The sequence below is a fragment of the Silurus meridionalis genome, chromosome 24 (genome assembly GCF_014805685.1).
Source record: "Silurus meridionalis isolate SWU-2019-XX chromosome 24, ASM1480568v1, whole genome shotgun sequence".
NCBI lineage: Eukaryota > Metazoa > Chordata > Actinopteri > Siluriformes > Siluridae > Silurus > Silurus meridionalis.
In genome coordinates this window covers 9,255,277-9,280,708 of record NC_060907.1, presented here as the reverse complement: position 1 = coordinate 9,280,708, position 25,432 = coordinate 9,255,277, and the positions used below count along the sequence as shown (strand labels likewise).

The following is a 25,432-nucleotide window of genomic DNA, read 5'->3' as shown; positions in this document are numbered from 1 at the left end:
CAAAATATTTTGTATAATAGATCACATTTGAGGTGTAATCATTGTGGAATTAAACTATAGGAAAAAAATAAGAAAGAAAGAGGCTTTTACTCTATATATACGTGTATCCCAGCAATGTTAGGGATCTGGGGTCAGAGCACAGGGTCAGCCATGATACAGCGCCCCTGAAGCACAGAGGGTTAAGGCCAAGAGTGGAAGCTTGGAAATAGAGGGGCTTGAACCCTCGACCTTCCGATCAATAAAAAGAAATATACTGCTGTTTTGTCTAACTCAGTCTTCAACATTCAGATAACTCAGTGTATTCATTTGTGTCTGGTTGTAGGTGCAACTGATCCAACAGTCTCTGAGTGACTTCAACATTGTGTGATAAGCATGGATCGCTTTTCTCTGATTTAGGACAGCAAAAGTTTAACTAGAAAAGTCAACATGTCCAAATCAATACTGTTCCACTGTTTCACTATTGCATAAGAGTGTTACAAGCCAACAAAGCAAAGATGAGACCTCTGGTTTTATTAACCATTTTAATTGCGTTTCATTGCGTTCTGAGAAATTGTTTCTGCACATCGGAACAGTAAGTACACTTTTTAACTGCCTCTGTCTGGATCTGTTTTCTAAACCTGATCAGTTTTGATTACTCCTGTAGCTGATACAGAGCCTGGCTTCGGAGTCATGTGGGATTGTACCAGGAGCTTTGCTTTTTGTCAAATTCAGACTGGAAAGTTGTAGTTTATTATGTAGAATAATAGATGTGAACTATGAAGATATTTAAAGGGGAAATATTACACAATTTATTTTTATCTGAAATTCATCAAATTATTTTATTTTTTTCTATAAACCAGAGACAAAGTTTTGTCCATTACAGCTGTAACTCAGGAGCAAGTGAACCTATTGCAGAACATATCCAGCCATAATGAGGCATGTAATGTATTTACACAAACACACACACACACACACACACACACACACACACACTGTTAAACATCTAATTTAATCTTATAGTGCTGTATATGGAGGGAATAAAGCACCTAGAGACTTACTACTGAAAAGAATCAACAACAGAGTGGTGTGATGCAAAATATAGCTACTGCTTCCTTCATGATGGTTACATGCAATGTTGATCATATTGTTTTATTGTAAATTACATGCAATGTAGGAACGAGAATTGCTGTTATTGCGTGTGTTATAACATCCGTAAACCTTTGTTCTTTCATCAGTCTTTCTTTCTCTTCAAGTTAGACAGAAAAAAATCAAAATTAAATTTCAAGATTAGAAAATCAAGATTGGATGTCAAAATTCTTAGGAACAATAGAATCTGATGACAAAATATTAAAACAGTAAGCAGACTGGAAATGTTTTTTTCTTAGGATTCTTAGGATTTTTACAAGTATATTTTGTCCATGTTAGCATCCATAATGCAACGACATCCATCTGAGCATTGATTTACTGATTTGCCTTCTTCTAAACTGGGCTTTTTTGCATTTATATCCAGAGCGACTTATATTTTATCTAATTTATACAACTGATCAGTTATGTGGTTCAGGGCCTTGTTTAGGGGCCCAGGAGTGGCAGCTTGGTGTGATTGGGATTTGAACTCATACTCTTCAGATATAAAGTCTATTGTCTTAACCACCCAGCTACCATTTATGTGCTTTTACTCTAAAGTGTGAAAAAACCTGATGTAGAATTGTACAGTGTAATGCTGTTTTTTTGTTTATTTGTTTTGGATTTTTTTGCTGTGAATCAGACGGTGTTATGGCAGCCGGCGTCTCCCAGCCACATCACAGCCAACACACCTGTCCATCTGTACGTCCAATCCAGCAGCTTGGCACGAGTTACTGAGCAGCTACAAACACATGGATTCCTCTTCCGGTATAGAAGCCCTTTTAAAGGAAATACTTCTGATTTATAGTCTAATGTTGAACTTTAATGGCTGAGGATTTGGTCTGATCTCAGAGTAGCTGCTCTGAGTTTTTGCATTTGCAATACAAATGGTGACATGATGATTAAAAGGCTGCAAGACTGTGAACTGAATCTCAGACATGTTGTGGTTTGTGCAGCGTTCTCTTGGAGAACACACAACGCCTGATCCAGGAGCAGACCCGAAATGACACCACAGACCCCAAGAGCAGTGGGACTAATGAAAGATATCACTCTTTAGAGGATGTAAAGCAAGACTTGCATGTTATCATCAACAGAACGGAGGAAATATTTGTTATAATTTGTTATAATGCATTTTCATCTTTTATGATGATGCAATTCTTGTTCTCATCCAGATTTATCATTTCCTCAATAAAACGAGCGAAGATTACCCTGACATGACCAAACTCATTCTGATCGGCTCATCGTTCGAGAAAAATCCACTTTTTGTCTTAAAGGTAACATTTTGTCTTTTTATGTCTCATTCTATTTAGGAAATACGACTAAAATGACAATAAGCATGGATCATCTTCTTCATGTTTTATTAACATTTCATATTTTAGCTTTTGTGTTTTTTAGTCCATAGTCCAGTAAATTACTATATGATTTAGTTGAATGAGCTTTTGTCTGTGCATTAGCTGTCAGGAAGACGAGGTCCAGTGGATAAAGCCATGTGGATGGATTGTGGGATTCATGCTCGAGAGTGGATATCACCTGCTTTTTGCCTTTGGTTCATCAAATTTGTAAGATTTGCTCTCCTCTAGGAACAATTTTAAGCAATTTTTTTTAAACTGACTACACTCTTCTTGGTCTCCCCTTGTTACCAAAACATGTTCTAAAATATATTTCTGTACCTTGATAATAAGCTTGATAGATCATAAGTTACACTATATGAAGAAGAAGGTTGGGATACTACTCATATGTGACTCTTACCAACAAAGGTGGAGACTCACAATTGTATAAAATGTCTTTGAATTGAGTAGCATTATATTTTTCCCTTCACTAGAACTAGGAGACCCAAACCTGTTCCAGCATGACAATGCCCCTGTGCACAAAGTAAAATTCCAGTTCCATGAAGATCTGCTTTACATGGTTTGGAGTGGAAGATCTCCTGCTATAGAACTCTGACCTTAAACCATTAAAAAAAAAACCTTTGGGATGAATGTGAACACTGACATGCCCAAGGCATCCTCGCCACTCCTACATCACTACCTGACATTACTAGCAATTTTGTGGCTGGATGATTACAAATCTCCACAAGTACACTCCAAAATCTAGTGGAACATCTTTCCAGAAGAGTTTCAGAATCTTTTATATATATATTTTAAGATGTATATATCTTTTAAGATCTTTTGTTATAAAAAAAATATTTACGGTATATGTTTCCTAAAGGGAAATGTTTCCACTGATTCTGGTTTCTGTGTTTAAACGCTTACAATAGTTATTAAGTGCATGTTATACTTGTTCTTCTTCAGGCTCTGACATTTTACAAGGAAAACCCTGATATCACCACAATGCTGGACAAGTTGGACATCTACATCTTACCCATCATGAATCCTGATGGATACAAGTACACATGGACAACAGTAAGACATCCATGTTCTCGGGACCTCAAGATTGTTTAGAATTGGTTGAATATATATTTAATAGTAATTTGACATCGCAATGTAACAGATATTAACATAGTAAATCAGAACAGTGCTCAAAAATGCAACATACTAAATCATTTATGTGTTTAACTAAAATAAGGAAATATAACTGTTACAGAGAGGTATTATAAATATTATGTGGTTGTCTGTATTTATAAAGCATCAGGGTAAAAACATATCCAATCGAATATCTACTGAACCCCATGATTGACATACACTATATAGACAAAAGTTCATGGACACCTGACCATAAGTTTCATGTGCTTTTTGAACATTCAGTTCCACATGTGGTCCCTATTTGCTGTAAGAATAACCTCCACTCTTCTGGGAAAATGTTCCACTAGAGTTCAGAGTGTGCTTGTGGAGATTTGTGCTCTTTCAGCCACAAGGGTGTTAGTAAAGTCAGATACTGATATAGGGTAAGGCCTTTGGGGCAATATTTCAATTCATGTCAAAGGTGTTATGTAGGGTTGGGGTCAAAGCTCTATCGCAGGAAATCTTCCACTCCAAACCATGTTAAACAGATCTTTATTAAGATGTGCTATTGGTCTCAAGTGAAGGTAAAAGTATAATGCTACTTCATTCAAAAACAGTTTGATTGGGAAAGTCAGGTGTCCTGATACTTTTGACAGTATAGTGTAGTATAGTTTTAATATATATATTTTATTTGTACAGACAATTGCACCAACGTAGGAAAGAAAGTTAATTAGGAAGAAGAATGTTAGAGAAACATATGGCTTGAAAACATCATGTTCATGGTAAAGAGTAAAGACTTCATAACATGAATGATGCTTAAACAGTGCAGGAGGAACAAGTTTCAGTTGATAATATTCAGGGAACACAATGGGAGATCTGTTGAACCAGCGCATCTCATTATGTTGATAAAAGATATGAGAGGATTAATCATCTTTATGATTTGTGATGTGTGTATACATATTGATGTCTAATTATACATTGATTTTGTTGATCGTGTTGAACCTTAATGCTTTACTTCAGTCGTGTGTATGTCCGGTTTTACTCCACAGAACCGCATGTGGAGGAAGAACCGGGCAAGTAGAGATGACAGTTTGTGCGTCGGAGTCGACTTGAACAGAAACTTTGATGCCAACTGGTGCAGTCAGTAATAAACCCCGAAATTCCTATGCTGTCATTCATAAATACAGATGTTAATAACTAACTAATGCTAATACAGTACTGTACAAATGTTATATATAATATATGGACACTGACATTTTACTAACTAATCTTTTATTAGATTAGCTTGTGTTAAATCAGATTTGAGAAATTGGATTTGACTATTCTATACTCAAAGCGATTAATACTCAATAGCTATGTATATAAAGCTATATACAAAGCAAAACATATGAGCAAACTAAACAGAAGTGCAAAAAAGAAGGTTTCTTAAGGTGTAAAGTAATTGGCATAATGAAGTAGCCTGACAGTAAAGTGCAAGTGAGATGTGTAAATGGCATTATAAATGATATCTTCAGTGCAAACAGAATAACAGAGTGAACAAAAGTGGAAAGGATTTAGTACAGATGAATGGATGAATTAATAGATGTATGGTTGGATATATAGACAGCTTATTAGTAGCCAAGTTTATGTTACATTCAAATTCACTTCTAAGAAATGTAAAATCTACACCCACTAGAGACTAAACCAACTATAAACTTTAGTGTGTTTTACACTGATTCTGTAGTGTATCTGTGATAAACACAATCATTTCAATACGTTTTCCTCTGTTGAGAAGAAAACATAGAACTTTGAAAAGTATTCAGATAAATGTCAAAAATAGGCAAAATGAACACTAAAACTATTGTAATCTTACAATAATGGGATCTGGATGAAAGAGATATAAGAGAAAGTCATACAGTTTTAGTGATTGTCAGAAGAAAGATATTAACTTGAGTACAGAGAGACATTAGAGGCTGGTGTCTCTGATAACTACACATACACTAAAGATGCAGGTGAAAGAGTTTAGGCTGAGAAAAGTATTACTGAAGTATTGCTTCAACCATAATCAAGTCTAAAACTATTTTTCAACTACTTTTTCTTCCATGATGAAGCGAAGGGAGCGTCCAGCAATCCCTGTTCTGATATTTACTGCGGCCAGTATCCGGAGTCTGAGCCTGAGGTGCAAGCTGTGACCAAGTTCTTGCGTTCCCACAAGGATGTGGTCAAACTTTATTTCTCCATTCATTCTTACTCACAGATGCTGCTCTTTCCGTACTCCTACACCCACGAGCAGATCCCAAACCACAATGAGCTGGTGAGGTTTAACACAAGCATTTTTACACAATGGCATTTTTTATGCTTTGTGAAGCAAATTAATAAATAGTGTTGTTTCCTTATGTATGTAGACACATGACCATAACACCTATGTGTACTTGTATCCTGTATGTACAGTAATGTGTACATGAATACTAGTATGTACTTATTTCAGATCCCTTTTTACTCTTATAATAAGCTTCATTCTTTTCTGCAAAAGGTTTTTCATCAGAGGTTGAAGCATTACTGTAGGTATTTGTAGGCATTCAGAGTATTGGTGAGATCAGGCACTGATGTTAAGTGAGGAGGTCTGTGGTGCAAGTCAGCATTGTAGTTCATCTCACAGTGGTTCAATGTAGTTAAGGTCAGAGATCTGTGCAGGACACCCAAGTTCTTCCACTCCAACCTTTACACAACATGGAGGTATTGTCATAGTGGAACAGGTTTTGGCATTTAAATTCCAGTGAATGGAAATTATCATGCAACAGCATAGAAAGACATTCTGTACTTCTAGATTTGTAGCAAAGCTTTGTGGAAAAAGTGAATGGGTGTGATGGTCAGGGGTGTACAAACTTTTACACAGGAAACAGTGGTGTAATGAATAAGTAATTCTAGTGGTCCAATATGGCAACACCACAAAAAAAAAACTGGATGTGGATTGAGACAGGATTTTGAATGATAAAATGAACAAAAGTGAACTACATGTCCAGTATTACAGTTTGAGGAAGAATAACAAATGCTTGGGAAAGTCAGGTGTCCTGATACTTTTGTCCATACAATGTAGTATAGTTTAAATTTTTTTTGGCAAAAGCATCAATGTTTATCCATACCCATGTTGATCGGAGTATTAAAAACCAGATAAGTATTAATTTAAGGTACATTTAGAACAGATATAAATGTGTGATTAAGTTGCGAATAATCGTTAGTTAAGTCACAACGACCGTGCGATTAATCACGATTAAATATTTTAATCGATTGACATCCCTAATATTATTATGATGTGGTCCAGTTACCAGTGTGACACTAAAACAGGTAGTAGTAAAGGCTACTTTTTTCTTAAGTACATGTCAGAGCCCAAACCTTTTTAATTTAACTTGAGTGAAAAAGTCTAGTCAGTCCTTTATCTTTTACCAGAGTCTTTTACAACATGACTATCTGTACTTCTACTTAAGTGAAGGATGTGTCTACTTTTGCCATCTCTGGTGTGTGTGTGTGTGTGTGTGTGTGTGTGTGTGTGCTCCCTGACAGTACGATCTTGTCCAAGAGGCATCCTCAAAAATACGTCGCCATTACAGAAACCAATATCGCTTCGGTTCTGGAGCAAAAACAATATGTAAGCATGTTAAAAATATATGTTCACATATAAATATACCATATTTTCTGGACTATAAGTCGCTACTTTTTTCCCACGCTTTGAACCCTGCGGCTTAAACAACGAAGCAGCTAATATGTAGATTTTTGCGGGGGTTTTCTTGGTTTCACAAGCTTCAAGATAAAAAACTGAACCCCATAATATTAGACCAATGAAATTGCTGAAAGGGTTCAGGTGAACCAATGAAACTCTTTATATTAAATCAGATGCGCTCCCACTGAATCGGGCCGCACCACATCATAAATATGGATGATGTTCCTCTGACGTTTGACCTGCCGCTTACTCGGACTGTCTACAGGAAATGCGAATCATTCGTCACGCTGAAAACAACCGGGCATGAAAAAAACGCACTTCACCTGTGTTCTGAGCTGCACGGCATCGGGAGAAAAGCTTCACCAATGGTGATTTTTAAACGCATGACGATGCCAAAAGATAAACTCTCGAGAGAAATGTTGTGAAAGGAAGGAGGAAGACAGTGAACTATGACTTTCTTGGTAGGCTACTGTTTAGATACAAGCCGTGTAACAGACACTGTCTTTAAAGCCTGTGTAAAGTTCATTAGTTTCAGTGTAAACACCTGCGGCTTATAGACAGGTGCGGCGTATTTATGTTCAAAATAAAAATCTTTGTAAATTCAGAGGGTGCTGCTTATATTTGGGTGCGCTTAATAGTCCGGAAATTACTGTATGTTCATTAAGCAAAAAAAATTATAATGTACATCTGATTATGTACAATTTTCTGCTGACATTTACACATTTATTTCTTACATCCACCATGTCACTTCCTATTTGCTCTCTGATCAGATATAGCTCCTGGGGGATCAGATGACTGGGCCTATGATCAGGGCATTAAATACTCGTTTACTTTTGAGTTGCAAGACCGTGGGCAGTACGGCTTCCTCCTTCCTCCCAACCTGATCACAAGTGCCTGCAATGAAGCCTTTGCAGCGGTCAAGACCATTGTTCTGCGTGTCCTGGTGAAACTTCAATGAATCTATGCTTTAACCTTTATTCTACATATATGATGTTCTCACTGCCCTCCATAGTTTCATGTTATTTCTATTCTTATCACACTTGATATGTAGACTCTGTTTGATGGAAATGTATGAAATTGTGCTGTGCATTGAGTCACCAAGTTCCAATACTGCTTTTATTAAACTCTCTCATACTCTCATCTGAGTGAATTTAATTAGTTAAATGAGGCTTCAGTGGCCAGCCGAGTCAGCCTACTTTTCTCAGAAGAAATTTGCTTAGTATTAGTAACACAGTATTAAAATCCAAATAGCTGGTAAATGTAAAACATGCAATTTGATACTGGTACAAATAAATATACACATTTACAAAAACTGCAATGATTATTAGTCATTTTCCTAATTTCAATTGCAATACAGAAAATAATAAAGCAAATAAAAAGCCTAGTGTTATTGTGTGCTGCTTGGTACCCAGCAAACAAAAAACATTCCTCGAAGAGTAGCCTTTTGTTTCACCTTAGAGTTGTTAGTTTTAAAACCATTTATTAACGTTGAGCAAGCGTTTGATCAGTGTTGTCAGTGATGTTCATTAAACCTACGAGAAAAATAGCATGTTCTCTTTTTGTAAAGTAAAACTAACATTTCAATAACATTCATGTAACGTTCTCTTACATGCAAATTTTAACAAGGCTGCTTTTACATTTCATGTTTGTATATAAACAAATGTAAAGACGGTCATTTAGATATTGCAAAAGCACAATAAATAGGCCACTGTTTAAATTTTGGATTTAAAAAAGAATACATATTATATTTAGAGATATAATTGTGTCTTCTGCAAAGCCAACAATGAATCATTAGGCTACAAAAGAGAAAAATACAACTACATCTAACATGATTGTGCTAAATATTAACATTGCATTTTTGTAAAGTTTGACAGATTTGTTTTTATTTTTTATATTAATGCTGAATTTGTGAACACAAATAAGATGTACACAGGGAAAATAATGTAAAAGTTATGGTAATGTTGGAAAAACGGGTTATGTGACGCAAATAAATGAAACATTTTGGGAACGTTAGGGAAAATATGCAGTGAAAATAATTTAAGTGCTATTGGAATATTAGAGGAACATATTAGGAGTTATTGAAACAGTATTTATGAGAATGTTAGGGAACTGTATCTAAACATTGAAGGAATTTTAGGGAAATATATCTGCAAAAAAAATTATGTAAATGTTATTGGAATATAAGGGGAACGTTTTTTAACATTATGGGAACATTAAGGAAACCTATCTACACATTATAGGAATAGTAACAGGATGTATATGCAGAGAAAATAATGTAAATGTTACTTTAGGGGATTATAATATAATATAAAATATATATAATATATATAATATAATAATATAATATAATAAAATAGTTATTTATATATATATATATATATATATATATATATATATATATATATATATATATATATATATATTTTATTATATATATTTTATTACTTTATAAGGGGAACGATTTTAACATTATGGGAACGTTAAGGAAACCTATCTTCACATTATAGGAATGGTAACAAGATGTATATGCAGAGAAAATAATGTAAATGTTATTTTAGGGGATTAAAATATTATATCTATCTATCTATCTAACTATATATATATATATATATATATATATATATATATATATATATATATACACATACACACACACACACACACACACACACACACACACACACACACACACACATATATATATATATATATATATATATATATATATATATATATATATATATATATATATATATATATATATATATATATATAGGTATATAAGGGAACGTATTTTAACATTATGGGAACGTTAAGGAAACCTATCTACACATTATAACACATACACAAGATGTATATGCAGAGAAAATAATGGAAAAGTTATTGGAATATTAGGGGAATGTATTTAAATTTACTATAACAGTATGTAAATATTATGAAAATGTTAGGGAAATGTTTTTTAAACATATAGGAAATGTTAGGGAAACATATACCTCAAGCAAACAATTTAAATGTCTCTGGAATATTCAGGGAACATATTTAAAGTCATTGAAGCGGTATTAAATGTTATGTGAAAGTTAGGAAAACGGATCTAAAACATGATGGGTATGTGAAATGTAAAAAAAATAAAAATGTAAATGTTATTATATTAGGGAAGAGTTTTAAATGTTGTCTAAACATTACAGGAATGTTAGGGAAACAAAATAATGCAAGTGATATTGAATATTTGGGGAATGTATGTAAAGCAATTAAAACAGTGTGTAAATGTTATGGGAACGTTCGGGAAAGGTTCTGTGGATGCAGGGCGAATGGAGATCACTAACACGTGAACACGTTTAAAGGTTTTCTGAACGTTTAGAAAACGTGCCCCGAACAATAGAAATGTATAAGTTCGATTTTTGTAAAAAAAAAAAAAAAAAAAAAAAGAAAAGAAAAAAAGAAATAATAATAATCTGTGCATATAACTGAAATCTATACAGATAACTAGCAATAAACGTTCCCAGAACCAGAACCGGAACCATGTGTGTCTGTATGGGGACATCCCGCTTCCCACTATCCTCTCATCTGCACTGATAGCGCTGCATTAAATCCCAAATGACCATTATATCCCCTCAGTCAGTGCACTTCGAAGTGTATGAAGCCATTTCTTTTCGCACCCTACCTAGGGTCCCTATGTGTTTAATACCTAGCGGTTTGGAATGCGTCCTTAGAGATTTCGGACTCTCGCTACCTAGCATCATGAAGGCGGCTTGGGGAGCGCCGTATAACGACCTGCGCTATTTTTACCGCGTGTAAAAGGTGTACACGTTTCACAACAGTTTATGAAACTGGACGCGGTGCTTTACTGAACATTTCGGTGAGTTTTCTTTTTTTATTCTGTCGGTTTATTACCTGACTAGCATGACCCGTTAGCTAGGCCGAGAAGCTAACCATGCTAATCAGCTAGCTAGTTGACTACTGGGCTGCAACACCGGTGATAAAAACGATCTCAGCTCGTGAAAGAGGTTATTAATGCAAAGTAAATATAATGTTTCTCATGATGGATCTGTCAAATCCATGCAAAAACACAGTGGGACAACTTCCACTACTGTATAGGTAGTAAACTGTAGTCGTGATAAGAAGTTAGCCGCTTGTACTTGCTAACCTGTTAGCTAGATTGTGTTAATTCATTTGATTAGTTGTGCGATTCAGGATCCTTTTATTTATTTATTTTTATGATAAATATAATATTTAAGTATATGTACCCATACACCTGACTCTGATCCTACAAAATCCAGACTGTGTGCAATGAAAAAAGTGCAGAAGTAAGAATCAATAGCCAAAATGTTTTCACAGTTATATAATAATATTATTATTGAAAGCATTCTCACCTTCCAGCATTTATTAAAGTGCCAAAACTTATGCACAGTACATGCACTCACAAAGACACACGTCTATCTTTGATATATTTTGTGTATGTGCTGGGCTACGAAAATCAATCGCAGAATTTAAACACAAGCCTTCACTGATCTTTGTTTTTGCTCATATAGAGGAAATAATTAACTCCCTTCTGTAATATATAGAAAAATAATCTGTTAAACACTACATACGAGGTGGCATCCAACAGTTTCAATACTAGTTTTGTAACATGCCAACAGATGGCAGCACAAGGCTGCACACACACACACACACACACACACACACACACACACACACACACACACAGTCACAGGAAGCGCCAACCTTTTGTAAGTCAGTGTGCCAAAAGACATCATAGTATGGGAGCTGTGCAACTGGTGATATTCGGACTACGTTCATCACCACATCTCTTATTCTGTCCACGTGTGCACCCTGTCACCAAGCTCTTTTCACACGTGAAGTTTCTTGCCGGAAACAACACGATCTCACTTTCGCACCCACCTTAGTCGCCAGATTTGGCCTCTACGGACTTCACCCTCTTCCCGAAGATTTTGACACCATTGGGGAGATTCGCCGAAGGTGGGAAAGAAGACTTCCAGGATACGTTCCAGAAGTGGCAGGAAAGCTGGGAGCACTAGTCTTGAAACTTTTTGATACCACCTCATCACACGTATGTGTGTATATGTATATAAACATATATTTATATATGTTGTAGTGGTCGTCTTTCTACAGAACATGTGAGATTCTTCTCTGTTTGGATGATGTGAAGTTGCTGGAGCAACGCTGAAATTTTGTCAGCTGTTATTCGATTCCCAATTGCTAGGATTGGCGTTATGTCCAGGTTGATCAGTTTTGAGAAAATCACGCACTAGCAAAATTTCTATATATCTCAGCAGGTTGGTTGAGTGTATTGCTGAGTGTTTTACCCCAGTGTGGCCTTTTTTTAGACAAAATAAATGTGCCAAATATCATGTTTTAATATCTAATGTTTGAGAATTTCATCTCAAGCCCTGCAGAATGTCCAAGATCAGGCGGAAGGTGACAGTGGAAAACTCGAAGACCATATCAGAGAGCAGCAGCAGTACGACCACTCCATCCCGCAGGCCCAGTGTCTTCGAGAGACTCGGACCCAGCACGGGCAGTAATGCCACAGAGGTGACGCGGAAACGCGCTGACTGTGTGATCAACAAGAATCGCATCAAATAAAACATTTTCCATGAAATCTGGTTTCATCACTACATTGTGGAGATACATTCACTCCTTGATTGTTACCATAGAAACGGACTTTTCAGTTTGGCTGGCTCATAACTTGTAGATTTAGAGTAATGTCTACAGCCTCATGAAATGAAATGATATTTCATTTGCCAAAGAGCAGCATCCCATTTTCTGATTCATTAATTTATGGAGTGAGACTCCTAATTAACTCTCGCTCTAATTTCGCCCGCAGACCCAGTGTAGAAATTGGTTGAAGACAGGAAATTGCAGTTACGGCAACACTTGTCGCTACACGCATGGAACTCCGGCAAGAGGCAAGAATTTTTCTGGAGCATTCAGCAGGTGAGGCGACTTTCCTCAGGACCGGTCCTGATGGTTTAGAAGACTAATTAATATTACTAAATATATTTTAAAGGTATTTAACAACCAAACAACATGTGTACTGAGTGCCTTGCTATTTTGTTTGTTGTGTCTAGGTCATCTGAGAGGCCCACTGGTGATCTCCGGGAGAGGATGAAAAATAAGAGACAGGATGTAGATACAGACACACAGAAGAGAGACCAAGACGAACCTACTTCACCAACAACTAGAGTAAGATCATTTCATAAATAAAACTACCCCCTTCTTTTCTTCACACAGTGTGCTAACGTGTGTGTGTGTGTGTGTGTGTGTGTGTGTGTGTGTGTGTGTGTGTGTGTGTGTGTGCAGCAGAGAGATTCATCCAGAAGCAGACACAGAGAGAAGGAAGATATAAAGATCACTAAAGAACGAACGCCAGCCAGCGAAGAGGAAGCTGCAGAGTGGGAAGCCAGTCGTGAAGGTGAGATGATAGATAAAGCAGGATAATTGATAGACCATTACAATGTGTCCGAAAGTTAATTGGTGTTAGACGTGTGTGTATATACACTGATCAGGCATAACATTATGATATTGTTGGTCCTCCTTTTGCTGCCGAAACAGTCCTGAACCTGTTAAGTGTTAACTACTTCATTGATCTGAGCTACAGAAGCTCGTCTGTTGGATCGGACAGCATTCCCCATGTGCCCTCAGCCGGCCATGACAATGTTGCCAGGTTCACCACTGTTCCTTCCTCAGACCACTTTTGATAGATACTGATCACTGCAGACCGACAACATTTTGGAGATGCTCTGACCCAGTCGTCTAGACATCACAATTTAGCCCTTGTCAAACTCGCTCAAATCCATACGCTTGCCTATTATTACTGCTTTTAACATCAACTTTGAGGACAAAATATTAACTTGTCATATAATATATAAAATTAATACTCATATTGTGAACTTTCTTGATCTATCTCTCTTCTCCCCCTAAAGACTCTGATAACGGTGACTACGATTACGAGTTATCCCTGGAAATGAAGAGGCAGAAGATACAGAACGAGCTGATGAAGCTTGAGCAGGAGAACATGGACAAACGAGAAGAGCTCCTCATTAAGAAGGAGGTACACACCCTCTGGCAGCTACACATATATGAACTGCTGCTTATATAAAGCATCCTATGTGAAGGACATAGCAGTTTGAAAAAGCCACGATTTTAACTTGAGCTTATTCTCAAAACAGGAATCAGTGACCAAGACCAGGACCAGCAGCACTTCCAAAGATAAGGTACTGTAGATCATGTAACCCTTCTTCTCAGGTCAGCGTAAACGGCGTCGCATCTCTAATGAAAAATAATAAATACATTTACAAAGAAGCTTGTCAAAATCAAGACTCAGAAACTTGCCGCTTATTAAGTTTTGTAGCTAAACTTTTAAAAATAAATATAATGAAATTAATAACCAAAATTTAATTTTTACACACATATAAAGTAAATCTTACAGAACGGTTTTAGATCATCTGGACCTTTCGATAATGTTCGTGTAAGCACACGTGTAGAATGTATAGATTTGTGAATACATGATGAATTTGAAAATATTAATTTAAAATGAAAAAATGTTGCTAACGTTTCATAATGCAATATATTTATGATAAATGACAAAAAATTGTTACTTTGTTAAAACCAGTTGTCTTTGTCATAAAGATACCAGAAACTTTAAAAAAAAGGATAGCTTTTGCTGTTACTTTCAGTCTGGCATTTGAGTGAAAAACAAACCTAATAATGCAACAATTATTGCTGCTACATTAAATTGACTGTTGATGTTTATAGCATTGAGTTGCCATATGAAAAGCCCTTTGGCTAATTTTGTGCTGCAGGCAGCATCAATCAGCACATATATACAGGAACCATAAACATAAACTTAATGTTGACACAACAATTGGTGTATTTGTGGGAATTTATACTATAATCTAAACTCCCAGTCTGAACTCGGTGTATTATACTTAAATTAGAGGCATGGAGTTCTGCTTGAATTGCACTATTACACATTTGTTAACATGAATCACTTTGTCTTATGATGTGTGTGTGTGTGTGTGTCTTGAGGTCATTTTGTGTACTACAAAGTGTCTTTATTTTTAGGGGTCTCCCGATCGCTCCAGCTCTAAGAATTCCCCGCTGTCCCGCAAATCTAGCGGCTCCCCAAAAAGAAAACCCAGTGGTTCTCCTAAACGCAAGTCCATTGGGAAAGGCGGCGGCTCCAGCAAGAAGGAGAAGAAATCGTCCTCTTCATCAGTTATCTCCTCCCCGGTGGGGGAGCAGAACAGAACAGAGGAGGCTGAAAGCAGGTTCGCTTTATTTCTGATCCTTAATATCCCTGTGTTTTAAGAGTGTGTAGGAGCTCTGTGTTTTTTTTTTTTTTTTTTGTTTTGTTTTCTTTCATTCGATCACTCTCATAACTTCTTTGCCCGATTTTCCAGAAATATAATAATAAAAGGTTGTTTATGCCGAATACCCAAATTAACCCACACCAGCCCTGAGTCATGTCCGTGATGTAAGGTGTAATTCTTTATTCATTAGTTATAGAATAAGTTTTTGTAGGCCAGAAGGAAAAACAAGGCTTGGCCTGCTATTTATGCTGCTGATGCTTTGGTGGATCAGTTATAAAAAGAACAAATTTGACACTCTAATCTTTGATCAGATCATCCAAGAGTGGACACAGCAAGAAGAAAGGGCCACGTACACCCAGCCCTCCTCCCCCTGTGCCCTTAGACCTGCCTGTAGGAGGCAAAAAGCACAAGGGCAAACACAAGAACAAGGAGAAGAGTGAAGACAAGCAGAAAGAACCCAAGGAGCGGGGCAGAGACATGGATAAGCACAAGGAGAAGAAAGAAAAGCGCAGGTGTGTGAACAAACTTTTTATAAAAGATAAAACTAATATATATAAGTTCTTGGGTGTTGAAGAAAACCAATAGATTAAAATAAAAACACATGTATTATAATGAATAACTGGTGGGTTTTGTAGGGACCGCTCCGACAGTTCCCATAAGGCTAAACGATCTGTGACGTCAGAGGAACGATCTGGAAGTGTATCTTCTCCTGGAAGAGAGGTGTCGCCCCAGACCAGAAGGAAGTCCTCATCTCCTAAACCTGCCACCCAAAAACAAAGCTCACCACAGAGGTAATCATATCTACGGTGAATTTTAGATGTATATAATGGGTTATTATTTTAAAAAGTGAGTACACCCTCACATTTCAGCAACCGTTTTAGTACTACATCTCAAGGTACAATAATAAAGAAATGTAACTTGGATATATTTTAGAGTAGTTAATGTGCAGCTTGTATAGCAGTACAATTGCAGCAAGTTCGAGAAACGTTAGTTCCAATTCACTCTGGGCCAAAAATTTAGCATAAACAGTTGTCCCATCATGCAATTGAAATGCAGACATTGCTCATTGCATATTGTAATCTTATTGGATTGATGTCACTTGTAATATACTATTTATTTATCTTTTTAATTATACATTTGTTCCCCTATAGGTCTCGTACCCCACCACGTCACCACCGGAGCCCCTCTCCTACGTCCCGTCCTCACCACTCCCCCTCCTCTCATTCTGGGTCTTCCCACCAACGTCACTCTCCATCTCCTCGCCGGCGCCGTGGCTCCGCCTCCCCGTCCTATCAGCGGGACCTCCTTCCCCCCTTGTCGTCCTCACCCACGGCTGCTCAGGCATCACGCCGCTCACGGTCCCATTCACCCCCCACGCCGCAGAGATCAAGCCCCGCCTCCCGACACCACTCGCAGGGCCGGGAGCGGGAAAAGGAGAGAGGGCGGGGAGAAAGAGAGAGAAGCCCTGCACATGACCGACGTCACGAACGCCGAGATGGTACCAGTTTGTTAGACTTTCGAATTCATATAGCAAAAATACAGAGACATGTATTCAACTGAGTATTTTTTGGTGTCTGCGTTTTGCATCCAGAGAGCCGCGGGAAGCGCGAGAAAGACAGCGGGCGGGACGATCGCAGCTTTGAGGATCAGAGCTCCTCGCGGGACGAACGAGAGAGCCGCGACCGAGATCGGCGCTTCGACCGAGACCGCCGAGACACACGTGAGGAACGACAACACCGCAGCGGCGATGCCAAAGACGTTCGGGACACCAGAGACCGCTCCGGACGGGAGTCAATGGAACAGAGAGAGAGAGACCGGGACAGGGAGCGGGACCGCGAGAGAGACCGGGACAGAGAAAGGGAAAGGAGCGAAGCTCATAGGAAAGATGATGCTTCAGTGCAAGAAGAGAGAGGTTATGGAAGAGGACACGGCAGAGAAGAGGGCCGGAGCGAGAGCAGGGCAGAGAGCAGGAATGAATCACGTGCAGAAAGGATGGGAAGAGGACGGGGACGTGCATCGGACAACTCTGAAAAAGGTAAGGGGATCGTTCTGTATGGTCGATGCGGTGTTCTCAAATGTTTGTGGGTTAATAATGTTTCCCTTCCTGCACAGGATCAGCCCGTGGGTCTCGTACATCCCAGGCAGACGGTGGCAGCCATGATGGCTGGGAGTCTCGTAGCGGTGGCCTGAGAGAGAGGAGCCCTGAGAGAAACGCAGAGAGAGGAACAGAACGTGATCGCTACGTGGAGCGTGGAGAGCAGGCCCGGGATTCCTCTTACGATCGGCGCGGAAGTCAGGCAGACAGAGACCGTCGTGACCACAGGGATAGAGGTTGGACTATGTGTATATATATAAAATATATATAGAAGGTTACATAAAAGATCTTCCCTAATGGTGAATTAACCATGTTGTTGTTTAGTAATTAGAAATGTGATACTGATTCTGTGTTCAGCAGATCAGAGAGCCCCCTCACCAGGTCGCCACCAAGGCCGCAGTGAGGACGCGGAGCGTGACGACAGGAGAGACGATCGGAGGGGCGACCGAGGCGAAGACAGGCGGGAGGACAGGGGCCGCGAGCGAGAGGGCCGAGAGAGAGACCGAGAGAGGGACAGGGAGAGAGAGAGGGAGCGAGAAAGAGAGAAAGAAAGGGAAAGAGAGACTGAGAGGAACGGGTCAGGAGAGAGAACGTGAGAGAGAGCGGGAGGAAAGAGAACGGGAGCGGGAAAGGGAGAGGGAGGAGCGTGAAAGAGAGCGGGAACGAGAGGAGCGAGAGAGGGAGAAAGAGAGAGAGAAAGAGAGGGAGCGTGAGCGGGAAGAGCGCGAACGAGAGAGGGAACGGGAGAGGAAGGAGAGAGAACGTGAGAGGGAGCTTCGAGAGAGGGAGAGGCAGAGAGAGTGGGAGGAGAGGGATAAGGGCAGGGAAGAGAGGCGGGACAGGAGAGAGGAGCCACGAGATGAACGCACGACCAGAGATACTCATGAAGAGAGAAAGAACAGGTAAAATTTCAAAGCTTCTGATGATAGATTTTCGCACACTGTGCGAGTCCTTTGCGATTGTTGCTTGTCAGACTGTCCAAACGTGATCCCTGTGTGACTCTGTAGGATCTCGGGTGTCTTTGCACACAAGAAAAAGACAATCAGATTAGGTCATCAATCTGTGACACATTCACTTCTCTGGCTAACAGTAGCCAGCAGCAAACAAAAACCAATTTGTAGCAATAATTTTGTTCATGATTTGCCTTGAGGAAAACTCTCACTGCACGAAAGTGAAAATCCAGTATTTCATAATAGGAGGAAAAAAAGATTGCAAAGGCCATTAACTGGCTGTCTGTAAACAAAGTAGTGATCAGAGACTACAGATCTTAGCCTGGGATTATAGGAATCGTTTGGGATTTAAAAAATTTGTCTCGGACGACAAAATCGCACAGTGTGCACCTCACCAAACTCTAGTTGTGACTAAAGTTTCACTGAACTGTTTTTTTGATTGAACATCTCTTTTAGTGGACGCAAAAGACACCGTTTGGAGAACACTCCCAGCCCCCGGCCTTCTCCAAAAAAATTACGTGAAGGCAGTCCTGCAGACAGCGATGGCTACAACAGTACAGAGGAAAAAGGTAACTTCTTGGAAAACTGGACCGAATGTAAACGGAAGCAGAAGCAAAGAAGGTTTCAACACACAGCAGGGTTATTTCATCTTTCTGATTGTGTTTTGTATTGGGCAGGTGATAAACACAGACTCCTCAGTCAGGTTGTCCGTCCTCAAGAACCAAGCCGCTCCCCTCCCCGGGTATCCACCGATGACAAGCCCACACGCTGGAGGGACAACGAACGTCGCGGTGACAAGAAGGAAGGGCGTGGTCGCCATGAAGAGACGGACCCTCGTGGTGAGCGCGGGGCGGGTCGAGGGATGGAGCGCCGTGGAGATCATGCTTCTGAGAGTTCCCTGAATATGCCAGCATCCGAGTCTCGAAGGGGTAAAGAGCAGAAAGATGCCATCACACCACCTGCTCCTTCCGCCAGTGGCCTCGAGGGACGAGATGCTCCTCCACCTTCCGGGCATGGGGAAGGCAAGAAGAAACCAAAGTCTCAAAAAAAGAACCTGAAGAAAAACAGGAAAGAGGAGGAGAGCACTAACCCCGAGCCTCCACCTTCTTCTTCCGTAGCACCTTCTGAAGCGCCACGCCCACTTCTCTCACCACCTAAAATGGTCAAGAAGAAATCATTAGAGCGGAGGCGGAAGCGCTCCCGGGGTGCCGAGTCTGATCCGTCTGATGATGAGCAACCCATGGGCAAGCGGCGCCGTGGCCCTCAGACCCCACCGCCGATCAACAAGGAGGACTTACCTTCTCAGCGGGCATTGATATCTGGCCATGCTTTAGCAGCACCGCTCAAAATAGACACTAACTTCAGTGACTGGTCTGACGAGGAGGTTCCAGAACGCAGCGAAGCTTCATCTGAGCGACCTCAAGAGCGGCTGCTGCCTCGCCGAAACCCACCTCTAGCCCCGCTGCTTCCTGACCCACCCATGATAATGCATGCTCTCCCACTGCAGCCACTGCTGCCGCAGCACATGTTGCGCAAACCACAGCAGGCCGACCAAAGGCAGCAGCGCAGTAGCAGCATGGGTAGCAACCCGAGTCGGGCAACCACACGCCGGCTCCGTTCACCTTCTAATGACTCAGCCCACCGCACAGATGACAGCCAGCAGGGGTTACGGCCACGCAGGGTACGAGGACAGGGGGCCAATTCTCGAGACCGGGACAGAGAGAGAGAACGGGAGCGAGAGAGGGATCGGGCTGTCACCACTGAACCAAGTGGAGCAAGGGAAGAGAGGAAGTCAAGGATTGACCAGTTGAGGAGAGAAGAACCGAGTCGCAGTACTTCATCAGGTAACAAATTCCATGATTTAAAGCAGATTTGGGTTCTCGAAATTTCTTTCTTAATGGTCTTAAAAAGGCCGAAACTCAGAAACTCTCTAATTGAACACGTGTACCTGTGTGTCTGTGTATGTTGGCTTTTGGATATGCTTTATTCAGTACACCACCATTTAAAACCCTACTTTTTGTTCCTTTCCAGACCGCCAGGACTCGCGAAGTCACAGTTCTCGGCGCAGCTCACCAGAGTCCGAGCGACAAGGTCGCTCACGGGCTGGCTCACATGACAGCCGCGAGCGGGACCGCGAGCGAGACCAGTTTGATCGTGACAGGAAGGAGTACCGGCAACCACAGAACCAGCCACTTTCACAGCCACGTGATTGGGAACCAGAACCCCGTGAGTGGGGTGTTCGAGGTCGTGAGCCCCTCCTTCTCCGGCCTAACCGGGAGCCAATCAGAGAGCGTGACTTGCGTGAGATGCGTGAGCGGGAGAGACTGCAGCCTGAGGGTCTGCTCTCACATGAGCGCCTCGATCGTGGCGAACGGGATAGGGACAGAGAGAGAGAAAGGGGAGAGAGAGAACGCATGCTGCCCTTTGACCTCCCACTGTTGGTGGACCCCAAGAGCCGAGCGGAAATGCGAATCGAACGAGGAGACTACGAGCCCCTGCTGCCTCGAGAAGCCCTCGTGGACATGGACAAGCCCATTGCTACAAATGAGCCACATGTCGAGATAGAACCCTGTGAAACTGAGAAGATAGACAGCCTCGATGGTGAGATGGTTCTCTGAATTATTTTCTATTTATATATATTTTGCTTAATCCATACCTGTTTAAACAAGAATAACCCATAGAACAGTGTGCACTTGAAAGCAGCCTCATTCATTGTTGCTCTGGTCAGAGTTTGCACTTTGAGCTGCACTTCTCGTTCCCTAATACTGTGCTTTTTCTAAAGAACCTTTTTGCGTGTGTCAATAGAGGATGAAGGGAAGGGCGATGACGCACAGTCAGCGGTGTCGGGCGGGGAGGAATACGAGCCAATCAGTGATGACGAGCTGGATGAGATCTTGGCTGACAGCCAGAAAAGAGACGATCAGCAGGATGAAGAGAAAACTCCAGGTAGAAACGTGAAATGCACTGCTTCGCCTACAGCCAACACTTATGTATTCAGAATAAATTATTTTATTAATTTGACACTGGGTGTGTTAATTACAATTACAATCACGAGCTCGAATGCCAAAGAACATTTGTAATTACCGTAATTTCCGGACAATTAAGCTCGCCCAAATATAAGCCGCACCCACTGAATTGAACTTTACACAGGCTTTAATGAAAGACAGTGTCTGTTACATTGTATCTAAACAGTAGCCTACCAAGAAAGTCACTGTTCACTGTCTTCCTTCCTTTCACAACAATTTCTCTCGAGAGTTTATCTTTTGGCATCGTCGTGCGTTTAAAAATCACCATCGGTGAAGCTTTTCTCCCGATGCCATGCAGCTCAGAACACAGTTGAAGTGCGTTTTTTTTCATGCCCGGTTGTTTTCAGCGTGACGAATGATTCTCATTTCCTGTAGACAGTCCGAGTGAGCGGCAGGTCAAACGTCAGAGGAACATCATCCATATTTATGATGTGGTGCGGCCCGATTCAGTGGGAGCGCATCTGATTTAATATAAAGAGTTTCATTGGTTCACCTGAACCCTTTCAGCAATTTCATTGGTCTAATGTTATGGGGCTCAGTTTTTTGGCTTGAAGCTTGTGAAACCGAGAAAAACTCAGGAAAATCCATAAATTTGCCGCTTCAATGTTTAAGCCGCGGGGTTCAAAGCGTGGGAAAAAAGTAGCGGCTTATAGTCCGGAAAATACGGTACAAGTTACTAAATTATAGAGACAACACATAATTTGTAGCTACATTTGTAGTTTCAATTGAGTGAGACTCGTAGTATTTGCAATAAACAATACAAAAGAAAATTTAGTTTTTACACAACCTTGTCATTTGTCAAGAGTTGATGTATAAATCATGTGATTCCAAACATCTCGTAGTTGGTTTGATTTAAACTATTTTAGAATAAAAATTGTCACTATAACTGATTTTGTTCTAATGTTATGTCTTGGTTATTCATGTGGCTCTACAGGACCCCTGGATGTGATCGATGTCGACTGGTCCAGCCTGATGCCCAAGCAGAAACAGGAAACTCGGGCACCAGGAGCTGCACTGCTAAGATTCACACCAGGAGCCATGCTGCTGCGGGTGGGCGTCTCTCGTCGCCTGGCTGGTCCTCAGCTCCTCGGACGTGTTAAAGAGGTCTGCGTTAAAGAATTGGAAGACGCTAAAGGTGAGAAAACAACACTGAAGCCTCATAGTAAATGGTTTTTACAAGATTAGATGGTGTTTGATGCACTTCATACAACTTTATTACATCTATTCATTTTTTTTTTTATATTAATGAATGAGATGTAAAGAGGTAGACGTACAGTTGTCCTTCTTTCCTTTAAATCTATGCTTCGTTATTAAACCGCTTTATGAACTGCTCTCACTGCTTTTAGATGCAGATAAGCTGTTTGAACACGACCTTGGTGCCCTGAACATGGCTGCCCTTAACAGGAAGACAGAGAGAGCAAACTTGCTGAGAAACCTCGGGCCGTGCGGCAAGGCTCTCTGTGCACGTCGAGACATCGCCATCCGGAGACAGCTCCTCAAAAACGACAAGGTAACATGTACACCCTGAGGCGGGGTTCGGTTTTATCTTTACAGCACTTTTAAGTGTAGACTCTGTCGCAAAAAGAAACTCCACAGTAATCTGGACATTTCTTTATAAAAGTTCTGAAAGTTTTTTTTATGAGAAAGCCACAGTGGAGAGGATGAATCCTAGGGAAGAAACCATCAGAGGAACATGATTCAAAAGGCTAACAGATGGTGTGGAATAATGGTTTAGTCCTGAACTACACAGCAGACGCGAACTAAGTCATAATTTATATGTTTAAAGTGACCTAAAATGATCTGTTACTCACTCCAGTTGGACAGAAGCAAAAAAAAAACCCACTTTAATCCAGTTCGTTTTCTATAGCGCTTTTCACAAAGGACGTTCTCAAAGGAACCAGTATGAGGAACCAAACTCCTATCATCCTCTACAAGAGTGTGATTTTATAAATCATAAAAAAAAAATATTACAAACACCGGACACTGAGAAATATCATGCGCACCAGGGTGTGTTATTTGTGTAATGTCTTTTCTTCTGAAAGTAATGTTCTTTCATCCAAAAACAATGAGCTAAAATTAAGCAAATTCAAATTTTATTTCACATACACATTCATACAGCGGTAAGACATGTAGTGAAATGCTTTTTACAACTGTCCAACTTGTAAACATGAAAAGAAATGCAATATAATGATAAAGAAATAAGAGTAACGTGACATAAAAATAAATAGTATAAAAGGCCATTAAAATATAATCGGACTATAAGTATGTTTGTAATTTATGAATAAAAATGAAAAAGAAATGAGATATTTATACACGTGTGTGTGGGTCTATGTATGATGATTTATATATGTGTATATATACATATGTATGTGTGTGTGTGTGTGTGTGTGTGTATGTGTATATATGTATATATGTGTGTGTATATATATATATATATATATAATTTTAGATAGTGTGTGTGTGTAGTGACACTTTAATGACAATCACACTGAGTCGCTTTAATCTGTACTTCTGTCATACATACACATCCATCCCTTCTGTTTTATGTATGTATGTATGTATGTCCACATACATACATTCATACATTAATTAAACAGAAGGGATGGATGGATATGTATGAAGGAAGTACAGATTAAAGCGACTCAGTGTGATTGTCATTAGTGTCCATGTGCTTGTATAAAAAAAGAAAATGTGAAAGTGACGCTGTGCTAGTCAAGTCCAGTTTAGATTTTCCACCAGTGCAAGTAATGCAATTAAAAGTGAATAATCGTGAATAATTTCAGACAACATAAATCTGACAGCATATCCGTCACATGCTGTTCTGCCCTGTTTTATTCCCACCAAGTTGTATCTCAACATCTGCCCGCTTCTCTGGGTTTTAGGGGACGACAAAGCAGATCTACACCAGCACTCCAGTGGTGGACCAAGAACTGCTGCAGCTCAGCATACGTCTCTTTAAGAAGAAAATGGCTGCCGGGCAGGAGAAAGCCGACCCGGCACCTGCGACTAACCCACCAGCTGAGGTGTGTGCATCTTAAAACACCTCAGTGAGCACAGCGTGTGGAAACTGATCTCTCGGACTCGACCCGTGTTGTGCTATGAAACTCTGAAACTGTTCAGGAGTCAGTGCTAATGGAGAATCAGCGACGCAGGCTTGAGAGATCTGTTCCATAGAGACTGGAAAAAGGCTAGCCTATGAAGATACTGTAGAATTTCCGAAAGCCAATGAACTTTGTATCCTAAGTGTGGCAGAGGACTGTCGATGAGAACCGCCTCTCGTTCCGGTTTAATATTTTAGAAAGATTTTTTTGTAAGAATGTCATTTTTACCGGACGTGCTTTTGTGTTAATTTGATGTGCTCCGTATTAGAGTTGTGCATTAAAATGTTTTTTTGTGTGTCATTTTTGCCTCATTTTTTATTTTTTCATTTATTTTTTTTACTTTCTGTTTTATTGCTACAGTACACATTTGTGACATGAACTAGGCACATCAGAACAGGTGTCATGGTCTCTATGAAGGAAAAACGAAATGCTCGAAGTAAACATTGGCATTGGACAATATGAAATTTTCAAGAACTTATTTATAATTGTTTTAAAAAGTACATAAAATAAATAAATGTATCCAAAATATGACACACTATATCGAATGTTCAAGGTTCTGTCCCAGAATTCCAGCGTGCACCGATGACGTGTCTTCACCCAGCGTTTCTTTTCCTCCTACCCATTTTCCGACATTTTCCGCCATGTTTAGATTTCCCGTCTTCCTATTCGTCAGTCAGGGTTACGATTG

The 25,432-nt window shown here is 40.0% G+C and overlaps 2 protein-coding genes across 2 annotated transcripts; both read left to right on the top strand.

Annotated features, from left to right (window-relative positions):
• The first annotated feature begins 403 nt into the window (after positions 1–403).
• On the top strand, positions 404–8,379 carry cpb2 (carboxypeptidase B2 (plasma)). The gene is made up of 11 exons (XM_046837152.1): positions 404–571; positions 840–915; positions 1,745–1,869; positions 2,058–2,163; positions 2,274–2,375; positions 2,556–2,660; positions 3,393–3,503; positions 4,592–4,682; positions 5,633–5,835; positions 7,083–7,167; positions 8,010–8,379. Exons 1-11 carry the CDS (start codon positions 495–497, stop codon positions 8,195–8,197), a joined length of 1,269 nt encoding a protein of 422 aa, XP_046693108.1. The 5' UTR covers positions 404–494; the 3' UTR covers positions 8,198–8,379.
• A 2,568-nt stretch (positions 8,380–10,947) lies between these two features.
• zc3h13 (zinc finger CCCH-type containing 13) lies at positions 10,948–25,044 on the top strand. Its single transcript, XM_046837190.1, has 22 exons — positions 10,948–11,095; positions 12,646–12,792; positions 13,085–13,194; positions 13,329–13,443; positions 13,561–13,672; positions 14,184–14,311; positions 14,430–14,474; positions 15,325–15,530; positions 15,884–16,084; positions 16,208–16,363; positions 16,724–17,070; positions 17,164–17,607; positions 17,685–17,903; positions 18,028–18,244; positions 18,282–18,569; positions 19,074–19,186; positions 19,295–20,461; positions 20,649–21,218; positions 21,423–21,563; positions 22,578–22,778; positions 22,990–23,153; positions 24,526–25,044. The coding sequence occupies exons 2-22, from the start codon at positions 12,655–12,657 to the stop codon at positions 24,679–24,681; spliced, it is 5,238 nt and encodes a 1,745-aa protein (XP_046693146.1). The 5' UTR covers positions 10,948–11,095; positions 12,646–12,654; the 3' UTR covers positions 24,682–25,044.
• Positions 25,045–25,432: the final 388 nt, after the last annotated feature.